Here is a 21,698-nt window from a genome sequence, read left to right on the forward strand (position 1 = left end):
GCTGGCTCACCCATGCTTGTTATACCAACTAATGGTACCATGCTCTTTGCAAAGGTGACACGGGGATGTCCTCAGGCTGCTTTGAAAGTGGCCTCTCGTTGTGTGGAGGACAATCCAAGTCCATCTTCCCATTCAGTCCTTCTCAGGTCTCATCACCCACTAACCTGATGGGGACCCCGATTGGTTGGCTCTCTCCGGGGCAGGCAGTTTACAGCCGGTGGCTTGACTGGCTTCACCTTTCATTTGGGTCCATCCAGCAACCCCCTCCCATGAAGTGCAAAACACCGGTGAGAAGGAAAGGGGGCTGAGCTCTTTAATGGCCCTGAGATCCGGTTCCTCTGGACGTGCACCTGGACTAGCTCTGACTCCGCATCTCCTTTTCCACTTTTTCTCAGGCTCTGGCAGAGAAATCCTCCCAGCAAGCTGTCCATTGTCTGCTGGCAATTGCAGCTGCACTTCCTGGTTGGCGCTTTGAGGGCCTGTCTTTGGAAAATGTATCGCATTAAGGTTTCAGACCCCTCTCCCCAACTTCCCAAGACTTTAGCCCAGTCTGGATGTATTACCACTCCTTTTATTCATTCTCATATTGCTGAGTGATTTGAATAAACTTCATAGCTCTGTAGTCAAGCAGGTCTATCGTGATCTATTAATAGCTTAAAAGAGATCAGTTTACTAACACACTATAAAAGCCAGTCTGCAGGGGTAGAAACAGAAGCCTTGAGGTCTGATGCAACGTGGAGAAAGCCTCCCTTTTGGTGACCTCCAGGGGCTTTGTGCCTATCCGAAACCTGCCTTGGCCTGGCCCGGGGGAGTGGGGGGAGGGGAGGGGGCGGAGAGAGGGCATCATCAGGATGAAGGTCTGCATCAGGACAATGCCGCGACGAGCACAGCAGACGGCTTGCGAGTTTCCTCCTGCCTTCCTTCTCCTTATTTCTCTATAGGCCCTGCGGAGACAAAAAGCCAGGTGTGACTTTAGCACAGCTGTGCATCTCTACTGCCAAGCCCTTTCTTTAAAGGAAAGAAACTGTGTGGCGGGGGGTGGGAGAAAATATCATGGGCCCCAAAGTCAGACTAGAAAGAAAAATGGGGGGAGGGGGCATCATACATACAGCAGGCACCCAAGAGAGGCAATGGAAGGCCATAGAAGGCCCTGCTGTGCTGAGGGGGCTCCTGGTCATCGTTCCCCACCCCCCGTCAAAGGCCAGGCGAGGGTCCCCCTTCCCCACCTCTGTTGCTTTTTGTCTCTCCTGTTCGGGCAGAAGCGCCTGCAGCTGGTGACTGGCCATCTTCGCCTTGTGCCAAACATTGCGGTAGCTTTGCAAGGCCATCTGCGAGAGGAAAGAAGGTGGGAACGGGTAGTCTCTCCTCCTCACAGCCCTTCCTGCCAACCGAGGCCTCCGCTGGCCTCGAGGAAGGGCAGAGCCCACCCTTCCCGCAGGAATCTCCACTTCTGGGGGGCCTGATGTGGACTGACGTGCATAGTTGAGATTTTCACAACACACTATGGATGTTCTCACAAAATGGCTAGCAGATAACCATTAAAATCGTTTACCAGAATGTTACTTACAGTATCTGCCCCCATGGCAGAATATTGCAGATCACCCTTTTATTCTTCCCCAGGCATGGGACAATTTCCAAACAAAGCACAAGTCACAGTGCCCACAATTTTTATTGTCTGGAAAGGCTGCCGGGGGCGGGAGGGAGCAGTTGGAGTCTAGAGGAATACTTGGGAACAGAGATGTTCCTGCAGGTTGGCACTCTGCTTTGCTGCATGCTAGTTTGGTGTACGGTAGTCCTCACTTAATGACCGGTCATTTAGCAACCATTCCAAGTTACAGCAGACTCCACGATGGTTGTTATTCAAGGGGCTACCTGTAGTGGTGAAGGTGCTGGCCTTGAAACCAGGGGACCATGAGTTCTAGTCCTGCCTTCCTCATGAAAGCCAGCTGAGTAACTTTGAGCCAGTTTCACTATCACTGCTACTACTACAACAACAACAATAACAACAGCAAGAATAATAAGAAAAAGAAAAAAGTCTGGTTCATTGCAATACCAGGTGATGCATGAATTGAAGAGAAACAACTAGAAAAAATAATTAAATACTGCAATGTGCAAATTGAAATTGAGCGATTGTGGAGGAAGAAACCCATGGGTGTACCAATAGTAATAGGAGCCCTTGGAGCAACACCCAAAGGGTTGCCTAGATACATGGAAATTCTGAACTTCTCAGACCCCAATATTCTGACTTTGCAAAAAAAAACCCGCCCTCGGAACTGCCAATATACTCAGACGTTACTTTAACAGCTCTTAGGCCCTTGGTTTGGACTTGAATTGTTAAGTTTTTACCAGTCCCAAACTGTGAATCAAATTGAAGATTAAATCAATAATAACAACAACAACAACGCCAGCTTTCTACTTTATTACAAAAATGTCCTAAAATGTAAAAAGGTCAAGTAAGCAGGGAAGCCGTTCAACCCCAGAGAAGCACATCATGATGTAGGCTCCAGGTCTAGCTCAAGCAGCCCTCTCAAAGGTGGGCATCCTCTCTCCCTCTCAGCAATGGGTGACAGTCTCCCTATCACGACTGTTGTGGCCTGTCGGCTGCCGGCCCCTCCAGCAGCCAACTCAGAGTAGGAGGAGGAGGCGTGGGAGTCAGGGTCAGCCTCAAGGCAACCTGAGAGCTCCAAGGGGGAAGAGGGAATGGAAGGGGCAGAGAGAGAGAGAGAGAGAGAGACGGAACCTGGGCCGTCCATCAGCCCTCAGATGGAGAGTCAACAGCCCCCAGGTCTGGAGGTGGCTGATGAGGAAGAGGAACAGCTGGGCCCAGTGCCTGATGCACAGATGTGCAGAAGGCAGAGGAGAGCAGTGGAAATCTATGGGCCGATCCTTGGGACGGAAGAGCCACTGCTGCTAGTGAAGCCCCACCCTAGCTCTGGGGATAGAGAAACCTTTTGCTGGGGCTGCTGGCGCTCCTAATAAAGGAATCTTTGAATTCACTTCAGAGGGTTTGTCATGTTTGGGGAGCTGGGTCAGAACAACGGTGTTCTTTGTGGCACAAGCGGCATGCAGATCTCTTGGATTCCAAAGCAGAAGCCAAAGTAACAAGGAGGATGGCCCAAGAACCTGGTGCAGGTCCTTCTTATGGACAAATGATCATTGGTTCTTACAGAAGATTAAATACTATCTTGTCCTCATTTTTATTTCTCTTTTAGATCTCAAGCACCTGAGCACCTAACTTGGCAACTCTCATTCTAAGTCTCTTTCTTTCTTGCATCTGTCAATGTTGGAGGATTCATAGCGTGATGTCCATTCAAAGTAACCAGAAAATCAGCCATGTCCACCTTCCACATGAATGCAAACGAACACCACGGTCAGAACTTACCTACACTTACTTTGTTACTGACCTCTTCTAATGCTTGGAAAGTTTAAAACAAAGGATGCTCTACAAACAGTGGAAAACAAGCTCCTGCCCATGGCTACCAACTAGGAAACACGGTCCTTCATAACAACAAACGCTTAAGCATATTTATTGACGTGATTTTCCCATGATCTTTAGGAATTCTCTCCAATGATTGTTGGTTTTCTTCAACCGGATGCCACAAACTGTCTTGTGGCACATCCACTAAATTGTATTCCTATGAAAAATGCAGTCGAGTATCAAATGTGCTTCCATCCAAAAGTGACCCACTATCACAGCCCTACCTCTACAATTTCCACCTTCCTCTCCCAGATCCTGAGGCTGTTTTCTAGATCGTGAACCGCCACCTTCTCGTGAACATAGTTGAGAACAGGAGGAACTTTGTACTCTGCCAGTTGTCGCCGTAGTTTTTTGTTCAGGACCTCAGCCTTTACCCGTTCCTGTGAAAGAGACGAAGCACTCTGAGAGGGAGTCTGATCTTGGCCCTGATCTCTTGCCTACCACTGGATTAACGTTAACTGGGACTCAGGATCTTTACCTGTATAAAAAATGGCACTGGAAAAGGATTAAACCCATCTGCCCTTATCCGGTTGCTTCCTTAAATACTGAGCCCCTTCCTGCTTCTTTGAAGAAATGGCATTCATAGTACACTTCATGGGTTCCTAGGAAAATCTACTATTTGTGATCAGGGAATTTCTATACTGTCACCATTTCCATTTTCCAATGATCTGTAAAGTGGTGTGAAAAAGTCCAATTGTCTTCCCTTCTGCCAACACAGAAATGCTGGGAACAAGGACTCAAAAGTGCTGGCCTGCTCCAGGTGGCCTCTGTTCTTGCAAGTCCAGTAGCTCCTGCCCCCTTTGAAAAAAACTGGAGCAGCTGCCGCAGTACAGGAAAGGAGGAAATGGACGTTCACTCCTCATGGCTGTGCCTCGGGCTTGCTCAGGTGAGCAACTGAGCAAGAGATGCCAAGCCCTCAAGGCCGCTTGTGGGCTGGGGGCAGCCAAGTTCCCTCCAGGGACGGAATGGGCTACCCCAAGTAGCACAGGGCTCCAGCCTGGGGCAGTTTTTCTTGCATCACCAGAAGGAAGAGGCAGACAATGGCAATCCAGGAAGGAAGCAGAAGTTCCCCAGGAGTCAGTAAACTGCTCTGTCTACAGAGTGGAGAAAGCTACGGCTTCCGGTGCTGAACAGGCACCATTTCTTTTTAACTAAAGGAGATCTGCTTTTTCATTATCCAAATTTGCCCTCTACAGGTTTTTAACATTTTATTCACACCCTGAAGCATGAAAGATGGTGAAGCCAATAATTCCAAGGATGACTCTTTTAATTTCCTGCCCAGGTTTTAGCACGCATGAACCTTTGGCTTGTTTAATTTTAATTTTAGGGCCTGGATTGATCTACAATTTGATCTACACTGATTGAGGAACCTGAGGAATCGATGGCAGCAGTTAAAGCAAGAGGGAAAAAAGTAAAACTACGGTAAAGATCGGATAATCAGATGGCTCTAAATGTCCCCTGGGGGCGACCTGGCTGTCTCCCCAGAGTAAACCAGCAGAAGCCCCCGAGATCTTTCTCCTCCTGGCCCCTGCTGGAGCCCCCTACCTCTTCCACAAGGATGGCCTCACGTGCAATTTTCTCCAGGGACTCCTTTCTCTGCGCAATGTCTCTCACCAGGTAGGTAGCCATGGCCGTTGCATAGTGCAGCTTCCTCTAAAATAGAACACGATCCTGAGGGTGGCATCACTGTCGAAGTACAGAAATGTGAACATACCTTGGTTGGACAAAACCGCCCCAAATACGGGATGGACTCTGCTTGTTTGGGGAGCCTTTCAGGTTTCCCTTTTCCTCCTCAGTGGTTCCCAGGAACACCCTTATTGGTCGCCTATCCTACACTAACACTGATCTCTCCCCCACAGGACTGAGCAGGAGAGCCGAGAGCGATGGGGGTCCATATGTGATGCAGGGATGGGGAGCGTGAGCTGGGTGATCTTTCGGGACCCTGTCAGCAGTCCTCTGGGAATGAAGGGCCAGAGCCAGGAGGACTCAATTATCTTACTTTGTAGAAGTTGAGGATCTGCAGGGTGTTGCCAACCGTCAGCTTCAGCTGCAGTAAATCTTGGTTTCGTTCATCTATTTTCTCTAGGAACTGAGCATTCTCAATCTTGAGCTGCTGGAAATCGACCTCGTGCAGCGCCTCTCCCAGCTCCTCCTTCTGCAAATCAGCCACAAATTTTGATAGACAGGCACCCATTTGAAGCATTTCAGAGCCAGCCCAGCCTGACCAGGCTGGAGGAAGCTGGGGCAGCCCTGGGACCTGACCTTTTGCTAGATCATTCTTTCATTCATGCTTCACTGCAGCAAAGCCACATTCAGATAAACACAGAGCGGTCTGAACTGCCAGAAGAGGCTGAAGAGCTGTGGCTGCCTAGACTGAGAAAAGCAAGAGGATTTCTGGAGTAGGGTAAAGAGAGAGAGGGCAGGCAGAAAGTGGGGTGAGTGACAGCACAACTTTAAAGTGCAGACCCAAGCCTGATATGCAAATACATTGCTCTTCTGTCCTGCAACAACTGAGGTTAGGCCAGGTTTTTAGAGACTTTTATTCAAGCCTTAACTATCCTTAGCTAACCATTTAGCTCTGGTTGGCTCTTTGTGGATAGTTTACTTAGTTGGTATTATGGTATTACTTAGTTAGTTACTATGGTGTATGAAATAAGTCCATTTGGCTAGTCTGCCCTGCTCAAACTGTTGCTTTGCTTTGTTCCTTGGTATCCCAGTTCTGGACATATCCTCAATTTAAGGACAATAGATGGAATGAATAACAGAATATCAGAGTTGGAAGGGACCTTGGAGGTCTTCTAGTCCAACTTCTTGCTTGGAACCATGGAAAATGAATCCTATCAACTTGCTCAGGCGCTTGTTGTTAATTTGGCCTTGGCCTGGCAATCAAACATGTTTGTTATAAATATGGGAGTTATATTAATATTGGTATGATTGAGTACTTGAAAATTCCACAAACTTATGGAAGAAGGCTAAATATTATTAAAATGAACCTTAATTCTAGATAACATTTCCTATGCTAATTAGTCTTAAATACTCAACAAATCAATACATTATTGAGAATATTTTTATAGGATGGAGAGAGGCAGCCTTCCCAGGTTTTCTCTGTATAATTGCAGCTTTCATATAAAGATGGCAAATTTTAGCTTCTACATTTTCAATTTACCAAGGGATTTATCCTACTGGACTAAATAAAATCTTAGAAGTTTTTACTTCTGTTTGCAATTTGTTTCAAAAAGCATTATTGGCATAATTAGAAAGTTATTGTCTGATCTCTCAGACACCTTGGCAGAGCTCAACTTTAGCCACAAATCTGTTGTTTTTCCAACAACGAAGGCTGCAAGATACAGTTGGAGGGATTTGGGTGAGAGCTGAAGTCTGAATCCTCTTCATTAAAAACTACTTCGGTTTTACAGATGGCATTTAGATCCCAAAAAATTATCCTGTATGTATCCTAATGTTCAGCCAAAATGTTGGAGATGTGATAGTCTAGATGCTACATATTATCATGTTTGGTGGAATTGCAAGAAAGTTAAGGCTTTTTGGATAAAAATATGGTGGGTTATGCAGAATGTTTTGAAGAAAAAAATTCAATTTTCTCCACAACTGTTTTTATTGGGTATAGTAAAGGGTTTTACATTGGATGAAACTAAGTTGATATTGTACATGATAACAGCTGCAAGATTATTGATAGGTAAATATTGGAAAAATGAAGCTTTACCCACCATTGAGGAATGGACTTTGAAGATGGCCAGTTTTGCGGAGATGGCGAAGATCTCAGCATATTTAAAAGATCGCTCACAAGAGACTTATGAATGGGAATGGAAAAAATGGATAGATTATGTGCAGAAAAAATATCAAGTTAGGAAGTATCAAATTGTTTTTCACTGAAAGTTATATAAAAATAGAAATATATGAATTGTTAAGAGAGAAAAAATTATAAGGGGGCTTGAGGGGTTCAAGTTTTTATAAAAAAATGGGATTTTGATGGGATTATATTCTGTGGAAGTCAGAGGGGGAGGGTTAGGGGGGGTTGGGGGGGGAAAAAGTGGGGTGAAAATGTAACTGTAAAACTTTTGCAATAATAAAAAAAAAAAAACTACTTCGGAATCACCCCAATTAAAAAAGCTAAACCTATGTTTATTTCAATAGGTCACTGAAGAATATCGCTAAAACAGAGAGCAGTGGAATATACCCTTTGGAATAGGAGTATTCTAACCAATGAGTCACCTTGGAAGAATGTGTCTGGAAGAATGTCCAAGGGTTTTTTGGTCCTCTTCAAGTGAGACCTTTCCTGCCCTGCAGCCGGATGCCCAGGCCGGCAACCTCTCAGCTGCTCTGAGCCGCGGGGGGGGGGGGGGTTGATGAGGGGGGGAGGGGAGGGGATGACAGGATGGGACGATGGGGGGGGGGCATCTGAACAGTACTTGTCCTGACTCGGACTGCTGGCTTCCTGCCACAGTGGGGGAAAAGCCACCATGAGTTTCCTTTTGTGGGGAGGGGGCCTTTAAGGACACAGGATTTCAATGGAAAGCCCTCCCTTGTCTTCCTCTCCACTTCAGCCCAATTGGCAGGAACCATTGAAAGAAGAAAATGACCAACGCTTCAGCTGTCCTGTAGCCCAGAGCCAAAGTGCCACCAGGGATGCCGAGGAAGGGGCGCTCCTCTTGCAACACGCAGTGAGGGGTTGCCTCACAATCAAAGGAGGCGCAGAGGCGGACTGCCGAGCCTTCGTGCACCAGCCCTCTTTCTGAAGTGCAGCAGGGAAGGTAGGCAGAGGTTGCTTCCCGGTGGGTGCCCAGAATGGGAGGGGTGGTAGGGATAACCTTGAGAGGCCGGATGGAAGAACCTGGCGTCTGGGCCAGAAATGCGGTTTGAGGAAGCGTCTCAGGCTTGGCCCTCCCTAGTTCTCAGGAAGACAAAGGGAGGAAAGGGAGCCACACCCAGGATGTCTCTGCAAGCTTATAATACAACTAAGTTTAGTATTCATGACTTTGGTTTCCTAATCTGGTCTACCTCGAAAGGCTGACAATGTGCTGTGGGGGCAAGTAGAGGACACTACATGTCTCTGCTCTTAAGAGGTAGTTAGTAGCCCTTGTTCATACTGGGACAGCTTGGATGTGGGATCAGTCCTATTTCATCAGAAGGTTTCCTGTCATGCTTGTTGGACACGTGGCAGGCTGGATGTGAACTTTTAGGCTGGAGTTATTTTTAAGGGGATTCTAATACCTATGATTTAAGCTGACCTGTTTTTGTCTAAAATTCACATTATTATTGATAAGCTTTAAGAAAGAGAAATAAGAATTTAAAATGTTAAGGCGATATCTAATTATATGTCACAAGTTGGAATTTATCCATTTATGAAGAACTTAATCTTATCAATTTTGAACTCTAGTTAAACTTGTAATTAAGTTCTGGGGCAAAAGGAATTCTCCCTCCAGAGCTGGAATTCTGGGTTGAAGGAAAATGTTCACACTACCAATCTCTGAAGCCAAATTACTAGAACACCAACTTACCCGTTTCCATCATGGGTGAAGCTCAACTAGTTGTTTTTATTCATTTATTTTAATACTCACACACCTTCTTTAGTTGGATTCCCCCTCTCCTAAGTTTTTTTCCTTTTTCTGCTTGCTTTCTGTCAGTGGTGAAATCTAAAAATTTTCCTTACCGGTTCTGTGGGCGTGGCTTGGTGGGGGTGTTCCTGTGACTGAGTGGGCATGGCCAACTTGACATCACTCACAGCCACACCCAGTCAGTCACATGACCACCCCCACCAAGCCACCCCCACAGAACCAGGTAGGGAAAAAATAATAATTTCTATTTTCTATTCTAAAACCTTATTTTCCCCTGTCACAAGATACCTGCAGCTGCAGTCTTTTTTTCGGTGCGCCTGGAGGCGCTTCTTGTGCCAAAAGACGCAGTGGCTGCAGGTATCTTGTAGCTAAACTTACCGGAGCCGCGCTCCCCTTCTTAAACGTGCCATCGCTGCCCTGCTCGATGCACTGGCCGCGCATGTACACACTGTTGCCACTGATGAAAGCAAGAGGCGGCGCCATGGCGATGCTCCAGAAGGGCAGGTTAACCGCGCACGTCCCGGGGCTCCTGCACATGCACCACCGCTGTTCGCTTTCTTCCTTCTCACGCCACGAAATGAAAACAAATGGCGGCGGGGTTGCTTCAGGAGGGCAGGTGGACGTGTGCACATTGTGCAGCCAAGCGGGGAGGCAGAGTGGTGGCGGCGGCCCCTTCCAAGTGCAGCGCACCGAGGCGAAGGCAGGCAAGGTAGCCCCGGTGCGCCTGTTTCTGCAGAGGCATGGTGATTGCTCAGCAAGGGTGGCCTCGGTGGGGGCTGCATTGGCCTCTTTGCCCGCACCATGTCCCGCCCTGGCCGGCTGCGCAACTATAAGTGCGGCGACCTGGCCTTCGGCAAAATGAAGTGCTACCTGCACTGGCCCAGCTGGGTAAGCGCTGCTGCCTGGGCTGAAGGGAAAGCAGTACATGCTCCGTCCTGGCCCTCTTCCTGTGTGGGGGGCTGCTGCCCCATCAGCGGCTTCTGCGCCTCTCGCTCCAGTTCTTCGTTTGCAGGAAGCGGCGCCGCGGATGAGCCTCCTTCCTCTGGAGCGCCGCAACACGCAAACAATCCCTGGCAGCTGTGCGAAGTCCTCAAGGCCGGGCACTGGGGTGCTCGCTAAGCTAAGCTAACCTTTTTAAGTGAGCGGCTGTTGGCAAGGCGTCCAAGCGGGCAGGCGTCGGCGAAGTGGCTGGGCCGTGTGGAAAAGGGGAACTGATATTGGCCAGGGATGGGGTGGGTGGGCCAGAAGCGCCAAGTAGTGGGAAAAGTGAGTGAGCCGGAAGGAAGCGGCAAGCGGACGATTGGGTGGACATGGGCGGGGCCAGGGATTATTGCTACCGGTTCGGCGAACCAATGGCAATCATCACTACCGGTTCGGCTGAACCAGAAGCACTTCACCCTTGTTTTCTGTTTGAGATTTTAAAAGGAGCTACTGTGTATGTAATGCTTTGTATCCTTCAGGTTTTTTATTGTTTCTACATTATATATAAAAAATTAAAGGCGCACGTTGGCTGGCATCGTCAAGAATGGGCTGCCAAAGGTCTGTACCTGCTTGAGTTGCATCTGCATCTTCTTCTTCTGAACTTTTAGAGAATCATTTTTCAAATGAATTTTTTCTTTCATAACATCCTGAAAAATAAAGCAACCTGGCTGATTTTCCAGACTTCTTCCTTTGGGAAGATCATTTTCCCTCCCATATTTGATCAAGACAACAGGGTGGATCAGGGATCTGGGACAGATTTCTGCACCCTGGTAAGGCAGAAAGCCATTTGTCCAGATTAGGGCTTGTGTAATCCATGAAGTTTAGGACTATGTCACATAAACTATATATTGAGTTATGTTTCAATTAGACAGCCATATAAATTGAATTAAAGAAGTAAATATAAATAAATATACCAAGTCATGTGGCTTTCAACATTGTGAAAACAAATCTTACAAGCCAGGACTGTCTTATCTCAGCCATCATATATGACAAAGGAAATCTGCCTTTTAATTCTGCTATAAAAATATAACTACCACAATAATTTCTGAGTTTGGGAACTAATTACAATGTCCGTATTTTCTGTGAAATAAAAATATGTGAAACACGTTATATTTATTTATTTAAGTCTGGCAAGATAACTGGAATTCATGAAACAGAAACCAAGTACACCTTAAATGGTGTTAGCCACAATACTCTGAGGAAGAGAAGGCACGGGGTCAATGGAAAGGACATTCCTTATTCCACGACAGATTACTTGCATTGGCTCAGGGATTACACCATTGGCACAGTTTATAAATTAACATGTCAATTACAGGTCAAGAGCTGCATTCTCATTTTGGGAGCGTTTCAGGAACTTTAAGGAGTGATGTCTGTTCCTCAATTATTTGGGAGGCTTAAAGCACCCTGAAACTTCCAAGCCCAAACTTCTGACCTCCCTCAGTTTGAATCCCTGAAAAGAATGACCACACTTTCCCCACATTTTACAGCTCCAATGAGAATTTCCCATCTCTCCATCTTGGAGGGAGAGAAGCTGTGACTACCATTAGGATACATAGAGCTAAATCAAGAAGCAAGATGGCATATTCTATTTATTTTGTTTATCAGATTATTCAATAATGGAGGATCAAGTAGACAGGAGATCTCCAAAATGGCAATCATATTTTTATGGAGCTCTATAAAGTGAAAGATTATTTATTTTTGAGGATGGTCTAATAAACGAACAATAATTCAATAATTCTCTGAAGGCAATGACAATTACAGATATCTAAAGGTGTTTCATTGTCAGGAACACTGTAAGAATGCCAATGGGAAAAGAGACCTTGTGTCCACATTCACCAATGTCAATATAATTTATAAGAATAAAATGAGAAGAACCGATTAACTGCCAACTTTCTCTACTGACCCTAGAGCGAATCCGGTCCTCCATGTATCGCAGCACCTTATCAGAGGCAATGACGCTCCCTTTCTTCTTAGTTATGGTTTTGACTATGTCTTTGTCAAACTCTATCATAGCTCTCTTAATTTCAACCAAGCGAATATCTGCTTCCTCTAGGATAGCCTGAAGAATTCAAATTACATTGGAAATAAATACATGATAAATTTCACTTATTTGCTTGGGGGGGGAGGGGGGGCAGGCCTTGAAGCTCAAGCCAGCCAAGCAAAGCAGACACCCTTACATAGGAGCCACCACCAACAGCCACAGCCACCAAGAACACTTGGCCTTGTTTTAACTCAGGGATGGGTGACAATCTGCCACCTTCAAGATAGTAAAGTACAACTTCCTGGACCTGGTGACACAGGCTGGGAAATACAGTCCAGTCCAGTGTTTCTCAACCTTGACAAATTTGAGATTTGTGGACTTCAACTCCCAGAATTCCCCAGCAGCATACCCCAAACAGCCATTCTAAGGAAAATGTTACCAGGTAATTCTGCAAGGTCCTTTCTGAGTTCTCCTTCAACAGCTGCAGATCTTCTTTGGTCTCTTCCAACTCCCGCTGCACCAGGTCACATTTCTGTTCCACTGTCAGGCATATCACACGATCCGTTGTGATTCGGGACTTCGACTTGCGCCTGCTCCGCGGCTACAATCCAAAGGCACGGTCCCGAGTCACCCTCCAGCAAAAGCCAAATTTTGGGCATTTTAATCCTAGAATTTGCCAAACTAGTTTTCAGCTTTCCTTTTCAAGATTCAGTATTAACTTTTAGATTTCTTAAGAGACATTGGGTGCAAATATGACTTAACATCTCACCATAAAATGTCAACTTAGAAAACATATTTTCAAATGTAAACATGGAAACAATTAAAATAACTCATTCAACAACTCCAGCAGCATATTCTACACTGGGCCCAACAGGGAGGAATCAGAATTAACCACAGGTATTAAATTTATCTACAGGAATACCTAAAATATGCCTTGCTGATGATGGAAGGGAACAGGATAATCCTGTTAATGGGTTGAGCCCTATGTCGTGATGTGTGTATGTGCTTGTGAGCATCTCAACCCATGTGCCTTCCAAAATGTCTTTATGAGCTGTTTCATGAAGTTCAACACATGAGTCACCAAAGCCAGTTTTTTTTCCCTCCTGATAAGAGACGCAATTGCTTTCTCAGCTGAAGCCAATAAAATGCCTTCCTTGCAACTGTTCTATCTAGGGCAGGGCAGGGCTGTCAAACTCCCGGTCCCAGGGCCGGATGAGTCATGCACTGGCCACGCCCACGCCCACGCATTCGCCCTTTAGCAAAGAGGGGGAAAGTCCCGATACGTCACGTGACGCTGCAGTGACAATGTGAGTTTGACACCCCTGATCTAGAACCTCCAGATCCTTAAGGAGAAAGCAACTCCGTCCATAATTGGCATTTCTCCCAAATCCTGAAATACAGTGTCCTCCATTTTGAGACCACTGAGTTTCAACCACATCCACTTCCTTACATTCAGGAGACATTCATTAGCCATGGAGATGCCCAACTTTAAGTTCATCAGAAAAGAGAAATAAGGCTCTCTACTATTAGTTCCAGAGTTGTGAATGAGCCTTCCAAGTAGCTTAATGTAGATTGTTTATATATAAATTTATATTTATATTATGTTATATTATATTTATAGAGGATGTAAGACAATAAATAACTTTGAATGCAGCAGGAGAAAATTCCCAAATGACTAAGCAGAATTTCTCCAGTATTATTTTCTGGAAATGTAGAAGCACCATAAAGTGGAACCTCAACTAGTAGCTCCCTCAAGCACTCCAGCAAGAATTTAAAGTCAACAACACCAAAAACCCTAGAGAGTTCAAGATTAACAAAAAAAAAAAAAAAAATATCACTATTTTTTTCCTCTCTGTAAAGATCTGGGTGACCAATGTTGTCTCCATGTCAAATCCCAGTCTAAACTCAGAATGAAAAGGATCGTAATAATCTACTTTATTTCCCTAAATCTGGAAAAATATAGAATACTGGACATTAGCTGATACTTAAGATTAAAAGATGATTTCTTAAGCAACAATATCACTGATGCATCCCTTAAAAATGATGAAAATCCACCTGTAAAAAAGAAGCATTTTGGGAGAAACACAATCATTGGTCAGATGAGGTGTTTGGAGGGAGGCTCTTTTATAAAGGAAGCCAGGGATAGATCCAAAATACAAATGTGAACTTCTTATCCATTTTTTCAAGTACTTAATTGTGAATTTGATTCAAATAAACATTAATGAGTGATGTGAACCTAATCACAACTTGATGGCATAATATTGGTCAAACTGGCTTCAACGCATTGGGACTATCTTATTCCAAACAGAAGTTGTGGATGCTCCATCACTGGAGGCTTTTAAGAAGAGTCTGGACAGCCACTTGTCTAGAATGGTATAGGGTCTCCTGTTTGAGCAGGAGGTTGGACTAGAAGACCTCCAAGGTCCCTTCCGACTCTCTTACTGTCATGATGTTGCCACAATCCCACTTGTATTTTATCCTTTCTGCTCCACTGCTACAGGCTCTAACATGGGTTGGATGCTTAGCGGCCATTTAATCAAATCTTCAGGGGACTCTGATGTTCTATTTCTCACCCATGTTACTTATAGGTAGCTGGCCAGGTTTGAGAAATTACCCCATTTGGAATTTAGTAGAATTCATAAATCTCCATGTGTGGACCACTCTAATCCAGGCTCTATCCTTGCTGAGGAAAAATGCTGCAACAATCCGAACCTTACCTAGCCCTGACAGTGTTGGACAAGGGATGGGGAATCCTCAATTCAATCTACTCTCGGCTGCCTGTTGACAATCCTAATTTCTCAGCCTGACTTCATTGGACTGTTGTGGCCAAACCTCCTCCCCCCCCCCAAAAAAACCCTGAGGCTGTGGAGGAATGGCAACCTGAATCTAGCAAATATCGAAAGCTATCACTAGATTGTGTTTTTCAAAGGGTGGGGAATCCTTAAAAGGAGAGTAATGTTTTGCACAGCGTTTTCAGCAGCTCTCAAGAGTCATTTTAAAGCAAAGCAATGCGAAAACTGGCCCTCTCTGTCTCCACTGCATTGCCAGAGGGGCCTTTCCTGAGCTCCTCCCTGGGCTTTTGGCTTGTGCCAGGCAGCCAAACCTGACTTCTGACCCGCACTCCACCTGCCCTGTTGTTGGGATCACCTGAGTTGGACAGATTTCATGGGTTGCAGTTGCAGGGGCAGGGCGGAGGATGCTCCTAAATTCAGGCTACCATGAACAAGTTGGAATTGCACTGTTGAAATGCAGACTCTGACTGCCATGGAGAAATTATATTTGAATGAAAGTTTTGGAGGAAAGATTTAAGATAAGGTAAATCTTAATAAGTAAAACAATAAAAATATAGCGTTTCAGGGTGAATTGGCAAGCTAGATTTAACTGTGTGGAGGAGTAAAAAAAAAAGAAGGTAAGTGTACCCAAGTATTAGATGAGCAAACAGCTAAACCAGGTTAGTAAAAACCCAATGGTTGCATTTGCACAACGTATTTTTAGTTTTCACTTCGACGGTGTTTTAAACTAAGACATGTGTGAGTGCTGCCCTTTGTGTTGGGCAAACAAAGACTATGGATACATTCAGTAACCAGTAAGCATGTGATGTAATTCCATCATTCAGAAACCTATCTCATCATTAAAATGGCAGCAGAGTAAATTATTACATAGCTTACATACGGTGCTTGTCCCAAGTCCAGCGATGAACCATGTCTTTCTGCTCCCAAGTCTTTTGGCTCCACTCTACTGAAAAATTTCTCAAACATTTCTGTTTCAATTTTGAGCATGGAGTTGGTATGGCTGAACACAGAGAAAAACTCAGTGAGTGAACTTATAGGCACATGGCTCATCTAGATGTCACAAATGAGAAAAAACGCCAGTAGTACTTGAACAAATTCTGAGAAAGACAAATTCCTTTCCTCAATTCAGCCCTTTCAAGGGTTTTAGGCATGTAGACCAAATAGCACCTTTCAGATTAGGAACAGCAATGTAAATTCTGAATGGTCACCTCTGGCAATTACGTGATCCCAGGACACTGCAACCTCTCTAAATATATGCTAGTTGGCAAGCACCTAAATTCTGACCACATGACTGCAGGGATGCTGCGACCGTTATAAGTGCGAAGACCAGTCACCAGTATTTTCAGCTGCATTGTAACACTGAACAGTTCTGAAATGAATAGTCCATAAATCGAGGACTATATTCCATAAATATTATCAAAACCAAGCAGTACAATTCAAGTTACCTTCTATTTATCTCAACTCAGGTAAAAAGGAAAAAAGCCCTTGGAGAATTCTATTTTAACAACCTCCCCTTTTCTTCACTTCAAGCAATTATTACTCACCCATAGAATTAGAGCTTTAAATACCTAACCAGCCCCCTCTCCTTTTATTGAGTTGCAACTCATTATAGAATCCTTGAAAATGGGCTGGGTGAGCTGAATTCTTGATTTAATGAATTTAATGTTGTTGATCAGATCTTCTATCTTTAAAATGGTTAGGGACAGTGTCTTACGTGTTTTTATATTGGTTTTTAACCTCTTTTTATTGGATTATTAGTCACTTAGGTGAGGTGGGTAGCCATACAATTTCAATAAATAACAACAACCATTCCTTAATTCTGGAAGCAAAAGATTAAAGTTGGGCATCATTTTCAGAACAGAAAGTGGCTTCAATGGGAAGTAGCAGACTATAATATGCAAAACTGTCCCAATGTTCCATGTAGCAATATTGATAATCTTTACCTACATCTCCCTAATGTTTACTGTGAATGTCTTTTAAATAGATTAATCTTCACTGAAAGATGTTACATTTCAAAGAACTTTTTTCCATCCCCCCTCCCCCGTTTGTTGTTGTTGTTGTTCCTGACCAAATGGAACTTGAAACACTCAAATGAGACTATTCACCATAAAATCCTAAGACTATACATCCCCTCTACTTAGACTTTTATTGAACTATACCAAGTTGATTGATTATGTCAGGTTATTTATTTATTTATTTATTTATTTATTTATTTATTTATTTATTTATTTATTTTAATTTGATTTATATGCCGCCCTTCTCCGGAGACTCAGGGCGGCTTACAATGTGCTCAGCAATAGCCTTCATCCTTTTGTATATTTATACAAAGTCAGCTTATTGCCCCCACAATCTGGGTCCTCATTTCACCTACCTTAGAAAGGATGGAAGGCTGAGTCAACCTTGAGCCTTGGCGAGATTCGAACCTGCAGTAATTGCAGGCAGCTGGTCTTAATAACAGGGTGCTTTAGACCACTGTACTACCAAGGCTCCTTGGTATAAATAAATATTTATTTATTTATTTATATTTCTATACCGCCTTTCTCCCGTAGGACTCAAGGCGGTGTACAGTCAAGAAAAATATAGACACACAAACATCATAAAATTGCTAATTAAAATTATTACTTAGGTCAATTAAATAAAACCCAGAATTAGATAACATTTAAAAAATCATTCACATGTTCGTATGTTTAGCCCCGCCTGTCTTGAGGGCACGGCGGAAAGCACGGAGATCAGGGATATTCCGTATCTCTGGAGGCAGTTCATTCCAAAGGGTTGGAGCCCCCACAGAGAAGGCCCTCCCCCTGGGAGTCGCCAGTCGACATAATTTGACTGACGGTACCCTGAGTAGTCCCTCCCTGTGAGAACGAACTGGTCGGTGGGAGGCTATTGGTGGCAAAAGACGGTCTCGTAGGTACCCAGGTCCTAAGCCATGGAGCGCTTTAAAGGTGATAACTAACACCTTGAATCGCACCCGGAAGACCACCGGGAGCCAGTGCAGCTCGCGTAGGAGAGGTGTTACATGGTTAGTGTAAGGTTAGTGTCAACTCTTGGCAATCTGTTGGGTCACTTCAGATTTACTGGCATAGGTTGGCTATTTTTCCTTGTTGCCATATTTCAGTGGGTATCCATCAGTTCCTGTAGCCTTCAGGAAGGGACCAGATTGCTGAGCTAACCATCTTCTATTACTAGAGCTTCTTGTAAATAATGGATGGTGATATGTCTACTGTGTAGTGTTTCAACATATTCCTTCCATCTTCCTTCCATTTCCTTTGAGTTGGTTACTATCTGTCCATCAGCATCCTTTAGCACATCAAATTAAGGTCAGAACTGCCTTCTGAGTTCAGAAATGTTTTGGAGGACTATCCTTATTTTTCCATATCTGCTTCCATCTTTTATTCTTACAGATGTTGCAATATTGCTTCTTGCTTTTCTAACTGTTCTCTGAAACTTTTTGTTAAGTTCTTCTCTAACATTTTTTAAAAGATTTTTCTTGCTTTGGCTTCTCTTCTCAGCAATTTTCATTATGCTTCATTATGTTCATCCATTTCTTTATTTTTGGCAGTTTTTACAGCCATCCTTAGCAACCTCTTTAGGTTCATTCCACAGTTCCTCTGGCTCTCTATCTATGAAATTCAGGACTTAAAAGAATTGGAAGGGACCTTGGAGATCTTCTATTCCAACCACCTGCTCAAGCAGGAGATCCTATACAATTATTTCAATAATGTTCTCTTTAAAAATGATGGGTATGCACTCAAGATTATATCATTGAAACTAATGGGCCCTCTTAGTAACTTGGAATTTGCACATACACAATTTTGTTATCTGTTCCACAGTCAGAACCTGGCTATGTCTTTGAGCTTAATCAGAATAATTAAGCTTTACATCCCCTTTTACCAATAATATAGTCTATTTGATTTCTATATGCTCCACCTGTAGAGGAGCGTAGAGAAGTCTAGTTGTTTCAAGGCAGCATTAGCTATGAGGAATTCATTGAAGTGGCAGAAATTGATAAATCAGTTTCCTGCTTCATTTTGTTGGTATCCTAAATCATAGAATGCAACTAAATCGTCCTCTTTCATGTTTCCAACTTTGGAATTTCAGTCTTCAATCACAAGTGACACATCTTCCTTCATGTTCTGTCAACCTCCTTTGGTGGTTGGAGCATAAATTTGAATAATCATTACATTAAAGGGTTGTCCACAAGTCTAACCTATATTATTCAGTTACTAATTGCATTGTATCCAAGAACTGTTCTTGCTGTATCCTTGGTAACTATAAAAGCAATCCTATTCTTTCAACATTTTTCATGTTAGATTTTCTAAGTGTTCAATCCCAGCCGACTTCAGCTGATGCCCAAGATATTAATTGGCACTTGCTCCATATTTCACCGAGTTGAGCTTTTCCAAGCTCAAGCTTCTTACACTCCATGTTCCCACTCTAATTCTCTCCTCATAGCTTCAGATTTTCTTTTTCCCCATGGCAACATCATCAACTAGCTTCCCAGAAGAGTTCAATCTAGCCCCATCACAAACATTAGTGCAAGCATTATCTGGCATTACCTCATCTATATTTTCTATCCAAGTAGTTTTCTCACAGAGATGGTTTACAGAACAGAAGCAGAATAAGAGTTGGAAGGGACCTTGGAGGTCTTCTCAAGCATGAGACTTTGTAGCATTCTAGACAAGCGGCTGTCCAGTTTCTTCTTAAAAGCCTTGTGATGGAGCACCCACAACTTCTAAAGGCAATTGTTCTCATTGTTAGGAAATTTATCTTTAGTTCTAGATTGCTTCTCTCCTTGATTAGTTTCCATCCATTGTTTCTTATTTTGCCTTTTGGTGCATGATTTTGATTCTATCTCTGTTAATGCAACCTTGGATTGCATTAGTTTTTTTGGCGGCTGCAGCACATTGCTGGCTCATATTTAGGTGACTGTCTACAAGGACTCCAACATCCTTTTGTTACCACTATTGAGCCAAGTTTCACCTAATCTTTACCTGTACATTTTTTTTCTTACCTATGTGTAAAACTTTATTTTTCTCAGCATTAAATTTCATTCTGCTAGATTGGGACCAGTGTTCAAATCTGTCGAGATCCTTCTGGATCTTGAATATATCTTCTGGGTTGTTGGCTATCCCTGCCAGCTTGGTGTCATCTGCAAATTTGATGTGTTCCCCTTCTATTCCCTCATCTGTCATTTATGAAGATATTGAAGAGTCTTGGGCCTAAGATGGAACCTTGTGGTACCCCGTTGCTTACTTTCCTCCATGTAGACGTAGACACATTAAGGACTACTTGTTGAGTACAGTTTATCAGCCAGTTACAAATCCATCTAGTGGTGATGCTGTCTATCCCATGTTTTTCTAACTTACAAAGAAACAGGTTGTGGTCTACTTTGTCGAATGCCTTACTGAAATCTAAGTATACCATGTCCACAGCATTTTGCTGGTCCACTAATATAGTCATTTTGTCAAAGAATGTGATAATATTTGTTTGGTATGATCTATTTTTGACAGACCCATATTGGCTACTGGTTATAACCTTGCTTCTTTCTAGGTATTTGCAGATCTGTTGCTTGATTATGTTTTCAAGGGTCTTCCCAGATATTGATGTCAGGATTTATTTATTTATTTATTATATTTCTGATGATAGGATGATAGGTCTTGTAGTTTCCTGTATTTGTTTCCCCTCCTTTTTTTTTCTTTTTTTTTTTGAAGATGGGAACGACAGCAGCTCTTTTCCAGTCCTCAGGTAATTCCCAGGTGCTCCAGGATCCTTGAAAGGTACAGTTCAATGGTTCTGAGATAACATTGCCAGCTCCTTCAGAACTCTGGGATTGTAACCCATCAGGTCCCCGTGATTTGAACTCTAGAGGAGTGGACAGGGGTTTTCTTACCCTTTTGTCTTGCTAGATCCCCCACTTTCTGCACTATGACGGACGCTCCTTTCTCCCTCGCCCCCAGCTCCTTAGATGGCTGCTGCCCAAGAGAGGCGCCTGTGGCGGGGCAGCGAGGGCGGCCTTCACGCCTTGGGGGGCCCTGCTGGGAGTGGGTCTCTCAGCCCCCCCACCCCACCCCAGGGGCCTCGAGGTCGGGCGGGGAGCGGCTGTGGCCTCCAATTCGAGGGCTGCCAAGGCGGCCTCGCGCGCTCCTTCTCGGCGGCGTCCGGGCACCGACCGAGCCGCCCCTTCCTCCTTCCCTGCCAGCGGCGGCCGCACCTGTTGTCCTCCACCAGGGCCACCAGCTGCTCGGTCGAGAGCTGGGCCAGCTCCACGTGCAGCTCCTCGGCCCCCTCGTGCGACTCGCCCGTGTGGACGCTGTCGCGCTCCGACTCCTCGTCCGCCATGGCGCTGCCCGAGACGCGGCCCACGGGCGGCCAGCAAACCGCCTCCCCCGGCCCGCCGCAGGACCCCGGCCGCCCCTCCGCGCCCGGCAGACGCAGCAGGCCCCGCGCCGCCGAGCCCGCCTTCTCCCCGAGGGCCTCCATGCTGCCGCCGCGCTCGGCCGCGGGGAACGGGCCGCGGGAGCGCCTCTCCTGCCGGGCGTCGGTTGCCGGGCTGGGAGCCCGCGGAGCCCCAGAGCCGCTCGCCCGCCCCGGCCAGAAGGCGCGCGAGACGCTCCCCGACTACGACTCCCATCGGCCCCGTCGGCCCGGGCCGATGGCGAGGCATCCTGGGAATTGCAGTCCGAGGCGCCGGGCGTCCTCCTGGGCGTCAAGGCGACCGGCCGGCTGGCGCGAGAGCCGCCTAGGCCCCGCCAGGGCTCGCCCGGGGTCCGCCGCGCCAGAGGGGTCGCTGCAGCGCCGGGGCGAGCCGGCAGGCACCGCGGGCTTCCTCTCGCGCGGGGCGGGCCGGGCCGTGTTGCCGCCGCCTTTGCCGCGTCCGGTGCGGCGGCCAG

The 21,698-nt window shown here is 45.2% G+C and overlaps 1 protein-coding gene across 2 annotated transcripts; it reads right to left on the reverse strand.

Moving 5' to 3' along the window:
- Positions 1-585: 585 nt before the first annotated feature.
- Positions 586-21,395, reverse strand: CFAP263 (cilia and flagella associated protein 263). 2 transcript variants are annotated; one of them, XM_070953018.1, is made up of 10 exons: positions 21,020-21,394; positions 15,682-15,805; positions 12,453-12,614; positions 11,936-12,091; positions 10,599-10,679; positions 5,478-5,633; positions 5,024-5,131; positions 3,703-3,858; positions 1,227-1,328; positions 586-944 (listed from the first exon to the last, which is right to left on the reverse strand). In XM_070953018.1, the coding sequence occupies exons 1-10, from the start codon at positions 21,286-21,288 to the stop codon at positions 936-938; spliced, it is 1,323 nt and encodes a 440-aa protein (XP_070809119.1). In that variant the 5' UTR covers positions 21,289-21,394; the 3' UTR covers positions 586-935. The 2 variants fall into 2 exon arrangements, with proteins under 2 accessions (XP_070809119.1, XP_070809120.1); XM_070953019.1 differs by lacking the exon at positions 10,599-10,679 and having other exon boundaries at positions 21,020-21,395.
- Between the last annotated feature and the right edge of the window lie 303 nt (positions 21,396-21,698).

This window comes from Pituophis catenifer, unplaced genomic scaffold (assembly GCF_029215685.1).
Source record: "Pituophis catenifer annectens isolate HBS135680 unplaced genomic scaffold, rPitCat1.0.hap2 SCAF_13, whole genome shotgun sequence".
Lineage (NCBI taxonomy): Eukaryota > Metazoa > Chordata > Lepidosauria > Squamata > Colubridae > Pituophis > Pituophis catenifer.

Bases quoted from the DNA above. Each gene is read 5' to 3' on its own strand.
- CFAP263 (XM_070953018.1), bottom strand. From the start codon at position 21,288: ATGGAGGCCCTCGGGGAGAAGGCGGGCTCGGCGGCGCGGGGCCTGCTG. The intron at 12,615-15,681 runs GTAAGCTATGTA...TTTGGATTGTAG, and splicing joins ACTTGGGACAAGCACCGTAT to CCGCGGAGCAGGCGCAAGTC. The intron at 5,132-5,477 runs GTAAGATAATTG...GTTCTATTTTAG, and splicing joins AGATCCTCAACTTCTACAAA to AGGAAGCTGCACTATGCAAC.